This window comes from Manis pentadactyla, chromosome 6 (genome assembly GCF_030020395.1).
Source record: "Manis pentadactyla isolate mManPen7 chromosome 6, mManPen7.hap1, whole genome shotgun sequence".
Taxonomy (NCBI): Eukaryota; Metazoa; Chordata; class Mammalia; order Pholidota; family Manidae; genus Manis; species Manis pentadactyla.
The window spans coordinates 57152389-57172958 of NC_080024.1; the positions used below are offsets into that span (position 1 = coordinate 57152389).

Here is a 20570-nt window from a genome sequence, read left to right on the forward strand (position 1 = left end):
ATTCTTGGTTGAGTTCCGACAGTATAGATCCAATCAAATTTGTTGTTTTACTGTATGCACAGGCCAGCTTAGATATCTCCCTCTTCATTCCAATGACAAGTCCAGGAACCAGTGAGATGACTGCAGCTACAACTGCAGCAGCACCAGGATCTTTGTTGAAGTTTTTTGATGTTCATCTTCTGGAATGACTCTTCCAGAGGACGTTGATGTTGGAAGTTCTTCTTCATATCGTATCTTAATTCGTTTTCTGGGTAGCCAAATTAGGCTTTGATCCTCTGTATAAACACCAACAAACCCTTTGCCCACAATTTGATATGACCTTTATACCATAGTGAAGAACCTATTGGAGATCACCACACAGGAACTGCTTTTGTTTTTTTAAGAGAAAGGAATATTATCAGAAAAATATACTTCTATAGCTGATGATCTGACACCCTTTGAAAGATCAAAATTAAGGATATGTAAAGCATGCATTAATCGTTGATTTGCAGTTAGTTTTATCCTATCAGGGAGTAATCCCCCTTTTCTTTCTCTTTTTTTTTATCATTAATCTACAATTACATGAAGAATATTATGTTTACTAGGCTCTCCCCTATACCAAGTCCCCCCCACAAACCCCATTACAGTCACTGTCCATCAGCATAGCAAAATGTTATAGAATCACTACTTGTCTTCTCTGTGTTGCACAGCCCTCCCCTTTCTCCCACCCCCTACATTATGCATGCAAATCATAATACCCCCTTTCTTCTTCCCCCCCCTTATCCCTCCCTACCCACCCATCCTCCCCAGTCCCTTTCCCTTTGGTACATATTAGTCCATTCTTGGGTTCTGTGAGTCTGCTGCTGTTTTGTTCCTTCAGTTCTTTCTTTGTTCTTAAACTCCACAGATGAGTGAAATCATTTGGTATTTGTTTTTCTCCGCTTGGCTTATTTCACTGAGCATAATACCCTCTAGCTCCATCCATGTTGTTGCAAATGGTAAGATTTGTTTTCTTCTTATGGCTGAATAATGTTCCATTGTGTATATGTACCACATCTTCTTTATCCATTCATCTACTGATGGATACTTAGGTTGCTTCCAATTCTTGGCTATTGTAAATAGTGCTGCGATAAACATAGGGGTGCATCTGTCTTTTTCAAACTGGAGTGCTGCATCCTTAGGGTAAATTCCTAGGAGTGGAATTCCTGGGTCAAATGGTAAGTCTATTTTGAGCATATTGACAAACCTCTATACTGCTTTCCACAATGGTTGAACTAATTTACATCCACCCCAGCAGTGTAGGAGGGTTCCCCTTTCTCCACAACCTCACCAACATTTGTTGTTGTTTGTCTTTTGGATGGTAGCCATCCTTACTGGTGTGAGGTGATATCTCATTGTGTTTTTAATTTGCATTTCTCTGATGACTAGCTATGTGGAGCATCTTTTCATGTGTCTGTTGGCCATCTGTATTTCTTTTTTGGAGAACTGTCTGTTCAGTTCCTCTGCCCATTTTTTAATTGGGTTATTTGTTTTTTGTTTGTTGAGGCGTGTGAGCTCTTTATATATTCTGGACGTCAAGCCTTTATCAGATCTGTCATTTACAAATATATTCTCCCATACTGTAGGGTACCTTTTTGTTTTATTGATGGTGTCTTTTGCTGTACAGAAGCTTTTCAACTTAATATAGTCCCACTTGTTCATTTTTGCTTTTGTTTTCCTTGCCCGGGGAGATATATTCAAGAAGAGGTCACTCATGTTTATGTCTAAGAGGTTTTTGCCTATGTTTTCTTCCAAGAGTTTAATGGTTTCATGACTTACATTCAGGTCTTTGATCCATTTCGAATTTACTTTTGTATATGGGGATAGATAGTGGTCTAGTTTCATTCTCTTACATGTAACTGTCCAGTTTTGCCAGCACCATCTGTTGAATAGACTGTCATTTCCCCATTGTATGCCCATGGCTCCTTTATCAAATATTAACTGACCATATATGTTTGGGTTAATGTCTGGAGTCTCTAATCTGTTCCACTGGTCTGTGGCTCCATTCTTGTGCCAGTACCAAATTGTCTTGGTTACTATGTCTTTGTAGTAGAGCTTGAAGTTGGGGAGTGAGATCCCCCCCACTTTATTCTTTCTTCTCAGGATTGCTTTGGCTATTCAGGGTCCTTGGTGTTTCCATATGAATTTTTGAACTATTTGTTCAAGTTCGTTGAAGAATGTTGCTGGTAATTTGATAGGGATTGCATCAAATCTGTATATTGCTTTGGGCAGGACGGCCATTTTGACGATATTAATTCTTCCTAGCCAAGAGCATGGGATGAGTTTCCATTTGTTAGTGTCCCCTTTAATTTCTCTTAAGAGTGTCTCGTAGTTTTCAGGGTATAGGTCTTTCACTTCTTTGGTTAGGTTTATTCCCAGTTATTTTATTCTTTTTGATGCAGTTGTGAATGGAGTTGTTTTCCTGATTTCTCTTTCTATTGGTTCATTGTTAGTGTATAGGAAAGCCACAGATTTCTGTGTGTTAATTTTGTATCCTGCAACTTTGCTGTATTCGGATATCAGTTCTAGTAGTTTTGGAGTGGAGTCTTTAGGGTTTTCTTATGTACAATATCATGGCATCTGCAAATAGTGACAGTTTAACTTCTTCTTTACCAATCTGGATTCCTTGTATTTCTTTGTTTTGTCTGATTGCCATGGCTAGGACCTCCAGTACTATGTTAAATAACAGTGGGGAGAGTGGGCATCCCTGTCTTGTTCCCGATCTCAGAGGAAAAGCTCTCAGCTTCTCGCTGTTCAGTATGATGTTGGCTGTGGGTTTATCATATATGGCCTTTATTATGTTGAGGTACTTGCCCTCTATACCCATTTTGCTGAGAGTTTTTATCATGAATGGATGTTGAATTTCGTCAAATGCTTTTTCAGCATCTATAGAGATGATCATGTGGTTTTTGTCCTTCTTTTTGTTGATGTGGTGGATGATGTTGATCGATTTTCAAATGTTGTACCATCCTTGCATCCCTGGGATGAATCCCATTTGGTCATGGTGTATGAACCTTTTGATATATTTTTGAATTCGGTTTCCTAATATTTTATTGAGTATTTTTGCATCTACATTCATCAGGGATATCGGTCTGTAATTTTCTTTTTTGGTGGGGTCCTTGCCTGGTTTTGGTATTAGGGTGATGTTGGCTTCATAGAATGAGTTTGGGAGTATTCCCTCCTCTTCTATTTTTTGGAAAACTTTAAGGAGAATAGGTATTATATCATCTCTGTATGTCTGATAAAATTCTGAGGTAAATCTTTCTGGCCCGGGGGTTTTGTTCTTGGGTAGGTTTTTGATTACTGTTTCAATTTCTTTGCTCGTAATTGGTTTGTTTAACTTTTGTGTTCCTTCCTTGGTCAGTCTTGGAAGGTTGTATTTTTCTAGGAAGTTGTCCATTTCTTCTAGGTTTTCCAGCTTCTTAGCATATAGGTTTTCATAATTGTCTTTAGTAATCTTTGTATTTCTGTGGTGTCTGTCGTGATTTTTCCATTCTCATTTCTGATTCTTTTGATGTGTGTTGATTCTCTTTTTCTCTTAATAAGTTTGGCTAGAGGCTTACCTATTTTGTTTATTTTCTCAAAGAACCAGCTCTTGGTTTCATTGATTTTTTTCTATTGTTTTATTCTTCTCAATTTTGTTTATTTCTTCTCTAATCTTTATTATGTCCCTCCTTCTGCTGACCTTAGGCCTCATTTGTTCTTCTTTTTCCAGTTTCAATAATTGTGATGTTAGACTATTCACTTGGGATTGTTCTTCCTTCTTTAAGTGTGCCTGGATCGCTATGTACTTTCCTCTTAAGACTGCTTTCGCTGTGTCCCACAGAAGTTGGGGCTTTGTGTTATTGTTGTCATTTATTTCCATATATTCCTTGATCTCTATTTTAATTTGTTCATTGATCTATTGATTATTTAGGAGCATGTTGTTAAGCCTCCATGTGTTTGTGAACCTTTTTGTTTTCTTTGTAGAATTTATTTCTAGTTTTCTACCTTTGTGGTCTGAAAGGTTGGTTGGTAGGATTTCAATCTTTTGGAATTTGCTGAGGCTCTTTTTGTGAGCTAGTATGTGGTCTATTCTGGAGAATGTTCCATGTGCACTTGAGAAGAATGTGTATCCTGTTGCTTTTGGGTGTAGAGTTCTATAGATGTCTATTAGGTCCATCTGTTCTAGTGTGTTGTTCAGTGCCTCCATGTCCTTACTTATTTTCTGTCCAGTGGATCTATCCTTTGGGTTGAGTGGTGTGTTGAAGTCTCCTAAAATGAATGCACTGCATTCTATTTCCTCTTTTAGTACTGTTAGTATTTGTTTCACATATGCTGGTGCTCCTGTGTTGGGTGCATATACATTTAGAATGGTTATATCCTCTTGTTGGACTGAGCCCTTTATCATTATGTAATGTCCTTCTTTATCTCTTGTTACTTTCTTTGTTTTGAAGTCTATTTTGTCTGATATTAGTACTGCAACCCCTGCTTTCTTCTCACTGTTGTTTGCTTGAAATATGTTTTTCCATCCCTTGACTTTTAGTCTGTACATGTCTTTGGGTTTGAGGTGAGTTTCTTGTAAGCAGCATATAGATGGGTCTTGCTTTTTTATCCATTCTGTTACTCTGTGTCTTTTGATTGGTGCATTCAACCCATTAACATTTAGGGTGACTATTGAAAGATATGTACTTATTGCCATTGCAGGCTTTAAATTCGTGGTTACCAAAGGTTCAAGGTTAGCCTCTTTAGTATCTTACTGCCTAACTTAGCTTGCTTATTGAGCTGTTATATACACTGTCTGGAGATTCTTTTCTTCTCTCCCTTCTTATTCCTCCTCCTCCATTCTTTATATGTTGGTTGTTTTATTCTGTGCTCTTTCGTGTTTCCTTTAACTGCTTTTAGTTGGTAGTTGATTTTATTTTTTTGCCATTTGTTAGTATTTGGTTGGTCTGCTTTCTTTGCTGTGATTTTATTTTCTCTGGTGACCTATGTTATTCTTAGGAGTGCTCCTGTCTAGAATAGTCCCTCTAAAATACCCTGTAGAGGTGGTTTGTGGGAAGCAAATTCCCTCAACTTTTTCTTGTCTGGGAATTGTTTAATCCCTCCTTCATATTTAAATGATAGTCGTGCTGGATACAGTATCCTTGGTTCAAGGCCCTTCTGTTTCATTGCAGTAAATATATTATGCCATTCTCTTCTGGCCTGTAAGGTTTCTGTTGAGAAGTCTGATGATAGCCTGATGGGTTTTCCTTTATAGGTGACCTTTTTCTTTCTAGCTGCCTTTAAAACTCTTTCCTTGTCCTTGATCTTTGCCATTTTAATTATTATGTGTCTTGGTGTTGTCCTCCTTGGGTCCTTTCTGTTGGGAGTTCTTTGTATTTCGGTGGTCTGTTCGATTATTTCCTCCCCCAGTTTGGTGAAGTTTTCAGCAATTATTTCTTCAATGACACTTTCTATCCCTTTTTCTCTCTCTTCTTCTTCTGGGACCCCTATAATACGGATATTGTTCCTTTTGGATTGGTCACACAGTTCTCTTAATATTTTTTCATTCCTGGAGATCCTTTTATCTCTCTCTGTGTCACCTTCTATGTGTTCCTGTTCTCTGGTTTCTATTCCATCAATGGCCTCTTGCATCTTATCCATTCTGCAAATAAATCCTTCCAGAGTTTGTTTCATTTCTGTAATCTCCTTCCTGGCATCTGTAATCTTCCTCCGGACTTCATACCTTAGCTCTTTTGTATTTCTCTGCATCTCCATCAGCATGTTTATGATTTTTATTTTCAATTCTTTGTCAGGAAGACTGGTTAGGTCTGTCTCCTTCTCTTGTGTTGTCTCTGTGATCTTTGTCTGCCTGTAATTTTGCCTTTTCATGGTGATAGAGATAGTTTGCAGAGCTGGCACGAGTGACGACTGGAAGAACTTCCCTTCATGTTGGTTTGTGGCCCTCCTCTCCTGGGAGAACAGCGGCCTCTAGTGGCTTGTTCTGGGCAGCTGCTCACAGAAAGGGCTTCTGATTCCTGCCTGGCTGCTATGGAGCTTATCTCCGCTGTTGCTGTGGGTGTGGCCTGCCTCGGGCCGCTGCTCAGAGATGGTGGAGCCACGTTGGAGGGGGAACGGCCGGGAGGCTATTTATCTCATTGAGGGGCATCTGTGCTCCCTGTTGCCCAGGGGGTTAGAGTGCCCAGAGATCCCCAGATTCCCTGCAGCTGAACTAAGTGTCCCAGGACGTTTCCATCTGGAGTGGGGTCCCTGTCTCTTTAAGACTTCCAAAAAGCACTCGCTTTTCTTTGTTCCCGGTGCAATGTCTTCAGGGACCCACTCACAGGTCTTACTGTCCTGTTTCCCTAGTTTCCAAAACCCCACACACGCACTGTGTCTGCGCTCTGGTGCCGATGGCTTGGGCTGGGTATTTAGCAGTCCTGGGATCCCTCTCCCTCCCCACTGTGACTCCTCTCCTCCCGCTGGGAGCTGGGGTGTGGGGCACTCGGGTCCACCGGGCCGGGGCTTATATCTTACCCCCTTCACGAGGCGCTGGGTTCTCGCAGGTGTGGATGTGTTCTGGCTGTTGTCCTGTGTCTTCTGGTCTCTCTTAGGAAGAGTTTTTTATTGTATTTTCAAAAATATATGTGGTTTTGGGAGGAGATTTCCACTGCTCTACTCACGCCGCCATCTTGGCTCCCGATATTTTTCTTAGGTAATGTATTTTTATTTCTACTTTAAGTCAGTCTCCATTAACCTTCGTAATCACTGTGTGACTTAAAAATTATTTCATATATATGATCTAATTAAATCCATACAATAGCCAGTAAAGTCGGTAAAAGGGATATTATCACTGTTGTATAGAGCAGGGTTTCTTAGCCTCAGCACATTGACTCTTTGGACCAGATAAATGTCTGTTGTACGGCTGTCGTGGGCATTGTAGGACATTTAGCAGTATCACAGGCCTCTACCCATTAGCTGCATTAGTATCCCTTCCTCCCAGTTATGGCAGCCAAAAATGTCTCTGGATATTGCAGAATGCTTCCTAGGGAGCAAAATACCCCCAGTCGAAGATCATCATTGTAAGTAAAGAAACTGGTTCTGAGGGATTAAATGACTTGATGAAGATCACATGCTTGATAAAGAAAATAGACCAATTGTCCTTCAAATCCAGTGTTTTTTTCTGTTATATCTGACTACATCATCTATGTAATAATATTCTAAGATTCCATAGTTAATTCAAACAATAAAACAATATGACAAATTAGAGAAACCCAAGTTTTAGGTATGGGGCACAAGAGTAGATTACATTTAGACTAGTACCTATTACATACTTAATGTCAACAAATCTATAGTGCCTAATACGAAATATTTTATATGTCCATTAAATACTTGTTAACTGAGCACATACTAAATGTCACGAGTGCTCTGAGTATATAGCACTGTCTTATAATATGAAACTTACATTTCAGTTGGGGAAAGTCTTACAATATAGGTAAGACTTTTAGAAATGGCCTCTCTGAAAAGATGATGTTTAATCAGAAACCTTGAACTGATATTAAGGAGTAATCCAAGCAAAGGGCAATTCAGGTTGAGGACACAGATGTAAAAACCCCCTGAGGTAGGAGCATACTTGCCATGATTAAGGAATAGTAGGTGTGCTGGTGGTGGTGGAGTGCAGTGACACAGAAAACATAGGTTTGGGTGGGAGTTAGGGCCTAAGTATGTCATGTGATTTAGCCCACAAAAAGAAACTTGAGGTTTATTTTAAATGTTATGTGAAATCATTGGAGGGATTTTCAAGCAGAGAATAGATTTATGCTTTTAGAAGATCAGTGGCTATTTGATGTAGAATAGGGTATAGGGATAAACAATAGGAAGACAGGCTAATAGAAGCAGTAGAAGTAATGAGTAGTTAGGTTCCTGAGGTTAAGCCAGCCAGACTTGTTCATAGAAGAAACAAACATTAGGCCTTAGCAACAATTAAGATGGGGAAGACTGGGAGAGAAACAGGTTGGGAGGTTGAAGAATCAGTAATTTTGGGGACAGGTTAAATTTGAGTTATCTAATAGTCATCCAAATGAAGATAGCTAGTAGACTGTTTGGTGTTAGTTTCTGGGGTTCAAGAGAGGGGTCAAGGTTGAGGATGTTAATTTTACATAGATGTTATTTAACAATATGGGACTAAAAGAAATGTTCCAAACCCAATGAATATTGAGAGAAGAAAAGAACCTTTGGAAATCTGAACCTGGGTCACCCCTAAATTTAAAGGCAAGAAGAGGAAGGAGAGCCAGCAAAGGAGGCCAAAAAGGAGACATTTTGTCTTAGGAAATAAGGAAAAGGCATTTCAAGGAGGAGGAATTAGTCACCTTTGGCAAATATAACCGAGAGGCCCAGTAAGATAAAGACTGAGAATTTAATAAAAGTGGGACGGACAAAACCCTGATCAGAGTGGATTAAAAAAATGTGAACTGAATAGACAGATGAGTACAGAGAACCCCTTTAAGGGAGGTCATTTTTTTTCTTGTTTTTTGAATGAGGTTTAGTTTATATATATAGTGAAATTCACATATCTTAAGTTTATATTTTGTTTTTTAATGTGAGATACTACAGCTTATTTATATGCTGGTGGAAAGCTAGTTGAAAAAACTGAATTGATGATGGGAGAGAGAAGTTAAGTGCAAGAGCAAAGCCTTGAATAGGCAGAGAGAATAGTACATAATGTACAATGAAGTGGTTGGCCTTAGAGGCAGTGACAGTTCATTATTTTAGTTAAGGAGGGCAAAGCATAGAGCTACAGAAGTAGGGAAGGTCATAGATTTGTCAGGAAAGTTCCCTTCTGACTGTTTCCTAGTGAACTAAGAAGTTAGAATTTTGGCTGAAAGAGAAGAGAAGAAAGAGGTGGAGATTTAAGGCATGAAAAGAAAAATCAGGAGTGGAAAAGTGAACTGACTAGAGAAATGTAATAGGATTACTGAAGGCCCATTTGAGGTTTTTTTAGTCAACTTTAAAAAGACAACTGTCCACATAGTCGTTTTTATCCAGCCATGTTCAACTACTTTGGTATAGGTACACAGGCAGAGAAAGCAGACCTGAAGTTTTTCCAGGCAGACCTGATAGAAGGAAGGAAAGCAGGACATGAGTGTTGGTTGTACCCTGGGAGGTGGTTTTAACCTCTGTCCAAGGATAGAAATGAGGGCATGAGGCTCCTGAGTGCTCGGCAGCAAACATGCTGAGGTCAATGGATTGGTGGCCCTCGTGGGTTGTAGGAATGAGCATACTAAAGAATGTGAACTGAAGAGTCAGTAGCTGGTGGTCAGAGAATGGAATTCTTGAAATTAAGATTTGGGGCTGTTGAGTAGAATATGATAATAAGATTTCATATCTATCGGAGTGGGTAGTTGAGTTAGGATAAGGACATGATTTGTTGGAAGTGAGGGAGGTAATCAAGGAATTGAATGTTCAGAGTGTTGGGTGAATGTTCTACATGGAAGAAGTCAGTGAGCAGGCTGCTACTGAGAGGAAGGTAGTGACCTTTGCTAAATTCCATGGATGAGGACATGCAGTGAGATCAATTATAATGAGACATAGTGAAAAGATGCAATCTGACAGCATGCACTTCAAAGGAGATGTGGTTTTTGAGAGAAGATGGACAAGACATGATCTGGAAATAAAATGAGGAATGAGTCACCCGTGTCCCCCACCTCCCAGCTTGTGGTATGTCAGCTGTGAAAACAAAAATAGCAATCAGGAAGGCTGCAGGGCTGTTTCCTCTGAGGGCGGGTGCATTTCATGGAGAACAAGAAAGACAAGGGAACATTTAGAGGCTAGAGTGAGGATACAGGAGATATTGCTGTTGGCAGGCATGAGTTACAGGGATCATAGTAGGATTTGGGGGTTGGGACTTTTGTCTTCAAAAAGTCTTATTTTGACTTTTACCTTAGAAAATTCTTATAATCTTAGTATATCTGGAGAAGTGATAAAATATAAAGTGAGTTCTTCTGGAACTCATTTGATCCTTAAATAATTTATAACATTTCTGTTACAGGAATGGTTTGCAGTATATGTAGAACTTAATCAGCAAATTGCAGCCCTCTTAAATGCTGGGGATGAGGAAGATCTTGTGGAACTAAAGTCATTGCAGCAACAACTTAGTGATGTTTGTTATCGACAGGCCAGTCAGCTGGAATTTAGGCAAAATCTCTTACAGGCAGCTCTTGAATTTCATGGTGTTGCCCAAGATGTAAGTGTCTACTCTCATTGCTATTCTTTTCTTCAAATTAGATGAGCACTTATCTGGACATAATTTTTGCAGTTTTGCATGTCTCCTAATTTTTCTGAAACAATAAAATAATTTATTGGTGAGGTGATGAGATAAAATTCCTTTAATTTTTTTTAAACTTTAATGGGTCATTCTGCATGCAACTAATGCTTTCTTGTCTGAATAATGTTCCAATCTAGTAGATATATTTCTCTTTGATGTTTCTCAGTGTTTATGCTTTATAACATAGATTGCAGTGGAAGTTCCAGTAATTTTTTGCATTCTCCTAACCTGGATATACTTCTTTGTCTTTGTAGTGCATGCATCTGTGTGTTCTTTCAGATAACATGTATTCTAATTATTCGTGCTTGTCTTTTAGCAGCATAGTCTTTTTCAAGAGTAAGTGTGATAACCTCATTAGATGTAAACCTCGTTAATAATTGAACACTAGATGCTGATTACATCAGGGTTATCTCTTTGGTGTCCCTCTGCTTTAGTTGTCTCAGCAGTTGGATGGCTTATTAGGGATGTTGTGCGTAGATGTAGCACCAGCTGATGGAGCATCGATTCAGCAAACTTTAAAACTGCTTGAAGAGAAGCTGAAAAGTGTTGGTAAGCAGATTTTTTAAATGCTGCAACATAAGGTTGTTTTTTTTTATAAATATCATTACTATGGTTAGATAAGTCAGCTTATACTGACGTAATTAAAATGATTCACACGGAATGTAGGAAAAATTATTATAAAAAAGATTTCATTCCCTTGAAGGATATAATTTATGGTGAAATTTTTATTTTTTATTGTTGGTCATCAATTTCCTTTCATTGGGCCTTTAGCCTTTCTTGTTGACCCAGCTATATCTACAGGTGCTATGTCTTGCATATACTATGAACAGTTATTTGTAGTGCATGCATAAACTGTAATTAGCTGTGAAGTGTTCTGTGGTAAACCCTGTATACCCAAAACTGTGCTTTATGCAATGATTTTTGTTGCTCTATCCTAACCTTGTTTTTTTTAAAAAAAAAGTAGTGGGTTTGGTTCTGCATTTATTTGTTTCTTCAAACTGGGAATGTTGCCAAGTTTATACACTGTCTGAGGGGAGGATGGTCCCATTTCTTTAAGCTATTTTTCTCACTCGACACCAAGACCTTTTACATTGTACTGCAGTGGGAATTATAGCGAATTTCCCTAGCTCATGAATGAAGAGGTGTATAGTGGATGTAAAAGCAGGAAGGGGGCTGTTGAATTGAGTGGAACAGGAGGACAAAGGGGAATGGAAGAGAGGAAGCAGAAATTTAAGGTAGAGATTTAGTGGCAAATCTTGACACATATGATTAAACCAAATTAATTTTTGAAAGGACGTGGGTAAATGAATTTGAAAAATCATGTTTGTATTGGCATTTTACTTGCTTATTGCCTTTGTTATTTTAGCAGATGACATGCATAATATATATTTTAATAATGCCAAATGAAATTTATTTCAAAGTGTTAGAAGTTTTCTTCAGCCACACTTCCCCTTTAAAAAAGAAAAAAAAGATCTTGTGTACTTAGTGGAGTATTGTAAACATATCTGAAGTGTTGCTTCTTGTTAGGTGTAAGCTGAATTGTGTCTGTACTCAGTATGTCCAGTGTCCTTTTACAGTGATAATACATAGCTTGGCTGTTTTGAAGTCTTGCAACTCTTACATGTTTTTTTTGAACAAAATATTTGCCTTGTTCTCCTAAATCTTGGACTACATAAAGGAGAAAGTAAAAAAGTTGAGAAATCTTACCCATCAAAATGGAAATTCTCATACTTTCTTCCTGTTTTCAGTTACAAAAACTACTACCTGTGGAAATTCAACTTTTAGAAATTCTCTTTAGGGTGAGTTTGGCATGTGAGAGAACTCCAGTTTGAGCCACATTTAAGGGGTTTTATTGCTTGAAATGTTTAGAGAATTGTATACCAAGGTAACTGTTGTATGTACAAAGCTGTTATACTTGGAATCCAAGTATGTTACCTGATGAGAGGATTTACTTGAGTGGGGGAAAGCACCTCTGTTGTTTAAGAGATTAAGTCTAGTAACTTTTGTTTTAGATGTAGGTTTGCAAGGTTTGCGTGAAAAAGGCCAAGGTCTTCTGGATCAGATCACCAACCAGGCATCCTGGGCCTACGGGAAGGATGTAACCATTGAAAATAAAGAAAATGTGGACCACATACAAGGAGTAATGGAAGACATGCAACTTAGAAAACAAAGGCAAAGTTTGATTATTAATGCTTATTTTTGCTAAGGCAACATAATATTAATTAAAATGAAAAGTGATATAATTTGCATTTCCTATACAAAGTAAAAGTTCTTACCTATTTCATGGTAGCTTATTGGTGAACATAATAATTATTGTGTATACTGTACTAACAAATGATGACAATTTAATTTTTCCTGTTTTACTCAGTAAAAACTTCAGTTCCTCTCAAATACTTCAAATTCTATATTTCCAGTGTAGCCTGTGACTCTTCTTTCTTTGAAGAAAACCCTTTCTGGAGAATTTTACTTTTCTATTTTCATTTGGTTTAGAGTTGTTGTTAAGTCTGTCATCTACATTGATCTGTTTTTTTGTATATAAACTTATTACAAATTGTCACACACTCATATTTCTATAGAAGAAATAGTAAACTCTGGGTAAGGTGAGGTTTAGTTTCTTTTAATATGAAACTAGAATTTAAAGGATTCTTTGAAAACTCCATTTTTAATAGCAACTGCAAGGTATCGTGAACAGAAGTATTAATATATGCAAGCATTTATAATCTGGCATGGTTGTGTGAAATCTTTCCACACGTAGAAATTTTAAGGTCATCAATAAAACCTCACAGAAACTCTCCCCCTACATCATGGAGAAAATAGTCATTAGGCAAAAATTCCTTCTACCCTCATATCTGCAAACTTAACCTATTTCATTATTTATTCTTACCCCAAAGGATGATACAGCTCTGTGCTTCTCAAAGCCGTGTATGCTTATTTTTCCTCCCTCCATCAACTGCCATTCTTTATTCTCATCCCTACCCCTCATTTAAATGTTTACGTCTCTCATATTTAAAAAAAGTTTAACAGTTGCACACATGCATATTCCTTCCTTTTCAACCCTTTGTCCTCTAGATGGAGTTATCTCTCCTGACAGCTAAGTCTTTGGCAGGTCTAATCTGTGTTCACACTACTTCCTCACTACCTCCAGTTTACTTTTCAGCCCTTCTCAGTCAGACATTCTGCCCTCACCATTTCACTGAACCCACTCTAACTGATATCAACAGTGGCTTTGTAATTGCCCTATATAATAAATGCTTGATCTTGCTCAGAATCCACGGGATACTTTTGGTCCTGACATTGACTGACCACTCTGAATAGTATTAGACACAACTGACTTTTTCTTTCTTCTTGAAACTCCCTGACAGCCTTGTCTTTGAAAACATTCTCCCAGTAGATGTTTCACAGAGCTCCACAGTAGCATTTATCACATTGTTTAAAAGTCCATTCCCAAAATGGGACCATCGACATAGTAGAAACTATGTCATCTGTTTTTCAAGCACATTATCTAATACCTGACAATATGTGTTGAGTATATATGACACCATCTTCATTGTTAAAGTGTTTTACATTGTTTTTTAGTAGCTTCAGATTTTAAAAATATTTAGCACTTCCCTTCAGCCCCTCATAGAACTATTTTAACCAAGGTGCATTTTAATAGTTTGTATGGGCTTTTGTTAAGGGCATCCTTATTTAAAAAACGGTCTGTGATGTAATTTCTGTATAGTTACTAAGCCTTTTTAGGAACATCAACTGTACAGGAGTCCAGTGCCTCCTGGCCTTGGTACTTGGGACTGCAGTGAGCCTCCCCTTCCCATCTGAAGTACATGGAACTGAGGGGAATGAAGAGAATGGATCAGAGCTGAATTAGATCAAGTCACCTGAAAAGTTTAATCTGATTATTATCCAGGCAGACCACAGTGCAAAGATACTTTATGTTTCTTTACATGCAGAGATCAATAGAGGTTTTTTTTTCCTAAGAACATAGATGGAGGGTTGTTTTTTTAATTCAAAATTAGCTATTACTTTGGGTAATGTAATATAATGAAAAGTGTTAATTTAAAAGAAAATTTTTTTCTTGGAGCATCATCCTCTAAATTAGTGTAAAAGAAACTTTACATTTTTATCTCTGAAGGTTGTTTAATGCTGATTGGCAGTGAAGATTTCTTTAGTTTTGAATGCCTCACTGTGTTTTTGCTTTGCTTTATAGGATTTTGCAGAATCCATGCTATCCCCAAGAGGGTTTCTGATTCAGTATCATTCAGGTAGTTTGAGGCTTTTGATGTAACATAGATGCAGATATTCTTGAAATTCTTACAAATCAATACAGAATAACTGCATTCTCCATAGTGTAGGACTACATGTTTTAGTATATTATGAAGCACATGTACCAGATGATGGCCTGGTAATAGTTACCAACAAAACTGACATGATTTCCTAAGTTTATGTTTGGGCTTCTTAGATGTGAAGACATGGTAGATGTGCGAAGGCTGAAGATGCTTCAGATGGTGCAGCTGTTTAAGTGTGAAGAAGACGCTGCCCAGGTAAAGACTAATCAGCACATTATGTACACCTCTTTCTTTAGAAGATTGATTTCGCCTAAGTATAAACAAAAGTCGCTTTTCATGATCCTAAGAAAGTAAAATCATTAAATCAGATTATAGTTTATCCTGTTGAAATAATAAAGTACTTCCTGTACTCCTAGTCATCTTACTGGTTCCATTTAACTTCTCAATGAAGTCCTCTACTGAGTCAGAAATTGAGATTATTTATTAATTATTATTGTTGGTTTAGTTGTAGTTACATCCCAGGACAGGCTGGTATAGCACACTGCTTTTTAACCTGGCTTTTTTCAACTGGCTAAACAATTTGCTGTGTCTGTGTGGTTAGCATCACAGAACATAGTTTCAACTTGACATAGAGGAAATTTATAATAACGTAAATCTGTAATGAGATACCAGTAACACCTATGTTGCATAAACACATGATCTTCTGTTAATATAAATCATGTGATACTAATTTTAAAAGAGTGCTTCTCTTTAGTCGGTCTTGTCTTTAGATTTAAAAAATTTTGATGGGGAGGAGAGGTTATTAATTCATGTAGTTTGGCATTGAATGGAATAAGCTATTAAGAATTTAGGTTATAACTAATGGATTAATCATACAGTAATCTTTTATAAATATGTTTTGATATAACAAGTAAAGAGTTATGAATGTAGCTTCATTGTCATTTATTTTCATTCAGGCAGTAGAATGGCTAAGTGAACTTCTGGATGCTCTGCTTAAGACCCACGTCAGACTGGGTGATGACGCTCAGGAAACGAAAGTTTTACTGGAAAAGCATAGAAAATTTGTTGATGTTGCACAGGTGTAGAACTGGTTTTCTTCCTTTTCTACAGGCTCAGTGTTTGAGTAGCTTTCTGCATGATTGTAATATAACTTAACCCTCCAAGTCCAAGAAGGTTAGTTATGTTATTCCAGAAATATCAGAACTAAGAAAGTGTCAGCTGGTGCATCAAAACTGGCCTGCATAAACTTGAGAGGGTTTATGTTTCCCTGAATACAGGTTCTGTGTGCTCCCTCCGATTGATGTTATTATGTATTATGGCATTTTTTAGGCACTCTAACTATTCATGTAAGTTAGTATGAAATATATGTTAGTATCAGTGAATTAGAAACATGTTTTCTGCATCTCATCAATGTTAGCATAACACTAAATTTTGTGGGTGTGAAAAACATCTTTATATTTCCTAATAATTGAATTCATAGTGTAACAGTTACAGTTTTCTATATGGAATATAAAGTGCCTAGTTTCACCCATTTATTTTGATTAATTAGTGAATAGATACTCTTTTTGTCTGTGGAATTGAGCAGACTGCAACAGAAAAAAATAGAGTAAGAGAGGGAAGCCTAACAAGAAACTTTGCTGAAGTATTGCTTCCCCTTCATTATTTATACATGCAGATAGGTGCCAGTAGAGTCATTCAGTGTTGATTTCTAGTAGTGTCCTTATTTGCAACCACAGTCCTGCACACTCTCCCATCCCTCTTTTCAGAATTCTTTTATTGTAATTTCATGTTTACTTTTTCTTTTTTTAGAGCACTTATGACTATGGAAGACAGTTGTTACAGGCCACAGTTGTGTTGTGCCAGTCTTTGCGCTGCACTTCTCGGTCATCGGGCGATACACTTCCCCGACTGAACAGAGTGTGGAAACAATTTACAATAGCATCTGAAGAGAGAGTACATAGGCTGGAAATGGCAATTGCATTTCACTCCAGTGCTGAAAAGGTTTGTTTTTTTTAAAAATGCAGTCGTTTTTAAAAAATGCAGTCTCAGTAGTATTTGATGTGTATGTTTAAAATGTGTTTTTTTAATAATGTAATTATATAGTTAGTCTAGTTCTCCCAACAAATACTTATTTACTCCTTGTTTCAAGTTTGTTTAGGTAGATCAGATGCTTTTAGTAGTCATACCAGCGCTAGAGAGCTGTGGTTGGAGCTAGCTGGTAGTTACTGTCAGCAGTGCTTCCTCCTCATGCAGCCAGATGCCCAGAATGGGCTCTCTGTTCCTTGGGGTGGCTTGGCTCCTGTCTCTTTCATTATGCCAGGAAAGGAAACTTTGCTTTGGCATCTACCACTAATTGTCATAAAGTTTTTTTAAAAATAGCACTGTGTAATTTTATAATATTTAAAGTTGAGACCCATACTAACATAATGAGAATATGGGTAAAACTAAAACCTTTTTTCATGTGTTATCTTTAAAGATAGATTTCATTCTAAAATTCATTATTAATTCATTAGTTAGAAACCAAAAATAAAAGATGTTGTGTTATTTGGGCAGATTTTCACTATAGCCTTTTTTTTTTAAACTCTGCACAATGAAAATTCATAACACCTAAGTCTTACATTTCTATTCTGAAGAAGAGCTTTATTATGTAATTAACTTTGTTTTGATCTCTTGCAGTGAAATTTGTATGTAGGAGATGTTCAGTACAATTTAAGATTTGAGAAACCTAAGGTGCAAATGTGATAGCCTAGTTTATAAAAGAGAAGAGATGTTACCAGGAATCTCAGGAGTTAAGCAGGTTCTATGTTATGTGTATCTTGCATCTGTTGGGAAATGGCCATATTTAACTATTTCTGAGCTGATCACTGTTCTACACAGGCCAGTGTTTTAGTTTAAAATATGCCTAATGATGAATGGAAGCATAAAAATGGCTTAACTTCCTTATCCACTGGTTGTTTTAATGAAAAATTTTTACTGAAGTATAATACTAAACTAGGAAAGTACATACCACAAGTGTTCTGCTTAATAAAAGTTCACAGAGTGAACCCCCCTGTGTAATTGGCGCACTGTCCACACAGCGGGTGCAGGTGGCACCCCAGAAGCTCTCCCACCTGCCTTTTAGTCCCTCTGCTCCTGCTGCTCCTCCCCGCTCCCTCCTGTCCAGGAGGGACCCTGGGCTGATTTTTATCGCCATTGATAAGTTAGGGTAGTGCTTCTAAAATGTATCTGCAAGGACATTTTAAAACTTAGACCTCTTTAAGAGGTCATATAAGAATGTGAATATGGTTGAGTTTTTCATAGAAAATTAATGTTCCTATTTTTTTTGCTACTTGGCCCTTATCATGCTTATAATAAAATCTGTTTAAGATTATTTTTCTTTGCAAACTTATGGAAAGCATTTGTTATCAGATATTATTTTCCTCTTGACTATGTTCTATTTTATACCAGTAAGCATAAATATAACCACAACTATAAGCAAATTGCATATAATGATTAGGAAAATATTTAAATTGAATCTAGAATTTTGGAATATAAAAATGTCCTTTATAAGTAATGCTGAAGTAAACATGATTGGACTTAAATAAGTAAAGTATAATGCAAAAAAATGTTGGAGAAATAATACTCTTTTTCCTTCTTCCTCAAAATTTGCAGTTTTTCTTCTTGCAGTTTATTTTATTACTGTTTTTTAATCTGGTGTGTATCTTAGATTTATAGCACATCTCAGTTTGGTCTAGTCACATTTCAGGTGCTTACTAGCCCATGTGACTAGTGGCTACTGTATTTATTGACTAGTGTGGGTCAATACCTATAAACTTAGCCCTCCTTCCATCTCTCCCTTCCTTCCTTCCTTCCTTCCTTTTTTAGTTATAGTTAAGTGGTAATAATTAAGGAAAAAAAATCCTGTCTTATCAAGGACTGTAGAACTTCCTATATTTGAATTACAAACTCATCAGTTTACATAAGTTAACTCAGATCAGTTTTTAAAATGACTACAAAGTGTCTAGTTAGGTCATCACATCAATTATGTGTTTGTACTCTGAATACATGTTATTTTGTATTTATATTTTCTTTCATTTTTGAAATCTGTAAGCTTCTTGAGGTCATAATCTATATCTCATTCATATACCAAGCTGCTAAGTAAGCAAATAGTAAGTGTGCAATAAATAGGTACTTAATGAAAGGATGCTTCTTAAGCACAGTTTTATTTTACTTTCCAAATAGTAGTCTGGTATTATTTTTTTTCTTAGAAATCACTAAAGACCTTTTTGAACTCTAATTATATATTAAGAGAAAGTATGTACTCCATTTTGTTTTAACTTCTTGAGCCAGCTATGCCAATGATTGATCATTCTTGTACAGTGGAGTACATGAAGATGCTAGGAACAAAACAAGAACAACTTTAACCTAACAAATTTGTATGAGCTTGATTCCCTTACTATGTCTCTTGATTGATGTTGTCCTTTTATATGTTGCAGATTTTGCAAGACTGTCCAGAAGAGCCTGAAGCTATTAATGATGAGGAGCAATTTGATGAAATTGAAGCAGTTGGGAAATCACTTTTGGATAGATTAACTGTTCCTGTAATTTATCCTGATGGGTATGGTGCATGTTCTTATAATTTTATCTTTTTATCAGTGAGGTCTTAAAGTGAAAACATCAAGAGATGAAAATCTGTTCTTTAAAAAGCCACATAAATTAACTTTGGTCCACATCTTTAATTCCTACAATAAATTGGTTTTAAATTTAAAAAAATAAAAACAGCTTTTTGCAACAGTAGTTTTTGGTCCTTGCTGTTTATTAGATTTGTTGCTTTCTTGACAGCTTGTTGTAGTAGAATGATATTTAACTAGGTTGACATCTTGAGTTCTAACTTTGGCTAAGACTAATGTTTAGTGAGTTCATATTATATACCATGTGCTGAGTTAAAGCACCTTCATTTTTTTTGACCAAATAATGCCAGTTCAGTATGATTATTCCTAATCTACAGATGAAGAGACTGAAGCTGAGAAATACTAAGTAAGGTACTGAAGACTTCACAGCATTTAAGTGGACTTAAGATACAGTGTTGTCTGTCTGGCTCCAAACCCATTCTCTTTTCAGTGTGCTATATGGAGTCATACTTTCTTCATTGGTAAATGATGGAGTTCTGATTCCCATGTTCATTTCCATTTCAACTAGTTGATAAAAATAAATAGTTTCATACAAATAAATGGGCCAGTAAATGAATCAGAAGGAGCTGCATCCCTGATGATATTTAATTCAAATGATAGAGAAACCAAATCATTAAATACAACTGTGCTTTACGCTGTAGTGTAGTTTAATGGAGAGGACTGTGGACTGGAACCAGATTTCTTGGGTTTAAATCTCAGCTCCACCACTTACTCACTGCAGCACCTTGGGCAAGCCACTTAACTTTTCTGTGCCTCAATTCCCAATCTAAAAATAGGGGGGATATATGTGCTCACACCTCCTCAGGTTATGGAGGTGGGGGAATATATGGGTGAAATATATATACTACTTAAAACAAATCAGACTGCTACTACTACTGCGTCATAAACTTCAAATGATTATTTGGAATTGATATAAAGAAAATACCATTTCATTCCCTTGAAAGAACATGATTCATAATCTATATTTAGTCATTACTTAAATGAGCAATCAGAAGTAGGCTAAAGTTATGTTATACAGCTGCAATATATGAAAGAATGAAATCTAAAAAATTATAAATTCAGCTAGTAAGAGTATAAGAGGGGTGCTTTTGGTTGTTCCCTTCCAGGACCCCCCCACTCCCTCATTTTTATATTTTACTGTCACACACTCAGTCTCCCATTCTGACCCCCTTGGGATCACCCGAGGAGCACCTATCCCTGGTATTTTTGCCTGTGTTTCTTCCTCCTGTGTCCCACAAATAGTCCATGTGTCATTAGGTCATTCAGATTTCAGAACCACCACCTTTAATATTTAGAATTATTTTTATTCTGTTT

The 20570-nt window shown here is 36.9% G+C and overlaps 1 protein-coding gene across 4 annotated transcripts in view; it reads left to right on the forward strand.

Annotated features, from left to right (window-relative positions):
• The window catches only part of SESTD1 (SEC14 and spectrin domain containing 1), a 152454-nt gene that overhangs the window by 123662 nt on the left and 8222 nt on the right, over window positions 1-20570 (forward strand). For all 4 annotated transcript variants that reach the window (XM_036879369.2, XM_057503833.1, XM_036879370.2 and 1 more), the window contains 7 exons: window positions 10028-10222; window positions 10738-10852; window positions 12316-12475; window positions 14760-14841; window positions 15543-15665; window positions 16396-16587; window positions 19062-19183. In XM_036879369.2, coding sequence (XP_036735264.1) covers window positions 10028-10222; window positions 10738-10852; window positions 12316-12475; window positions 14760-14841; window positions 15543-15665; window positions 16396-16587; window positions 19062-19183 — 989 coding nt within the window. The remainder of the gene's footprint in view (window positions 1-10027; window positions 10223-10737; window positions 10853-12315; window positions 12476-14759; window positions 14842-15542; window positions 15666-16395; window positions 16588-19061; window positions 19184-20570) is intronic.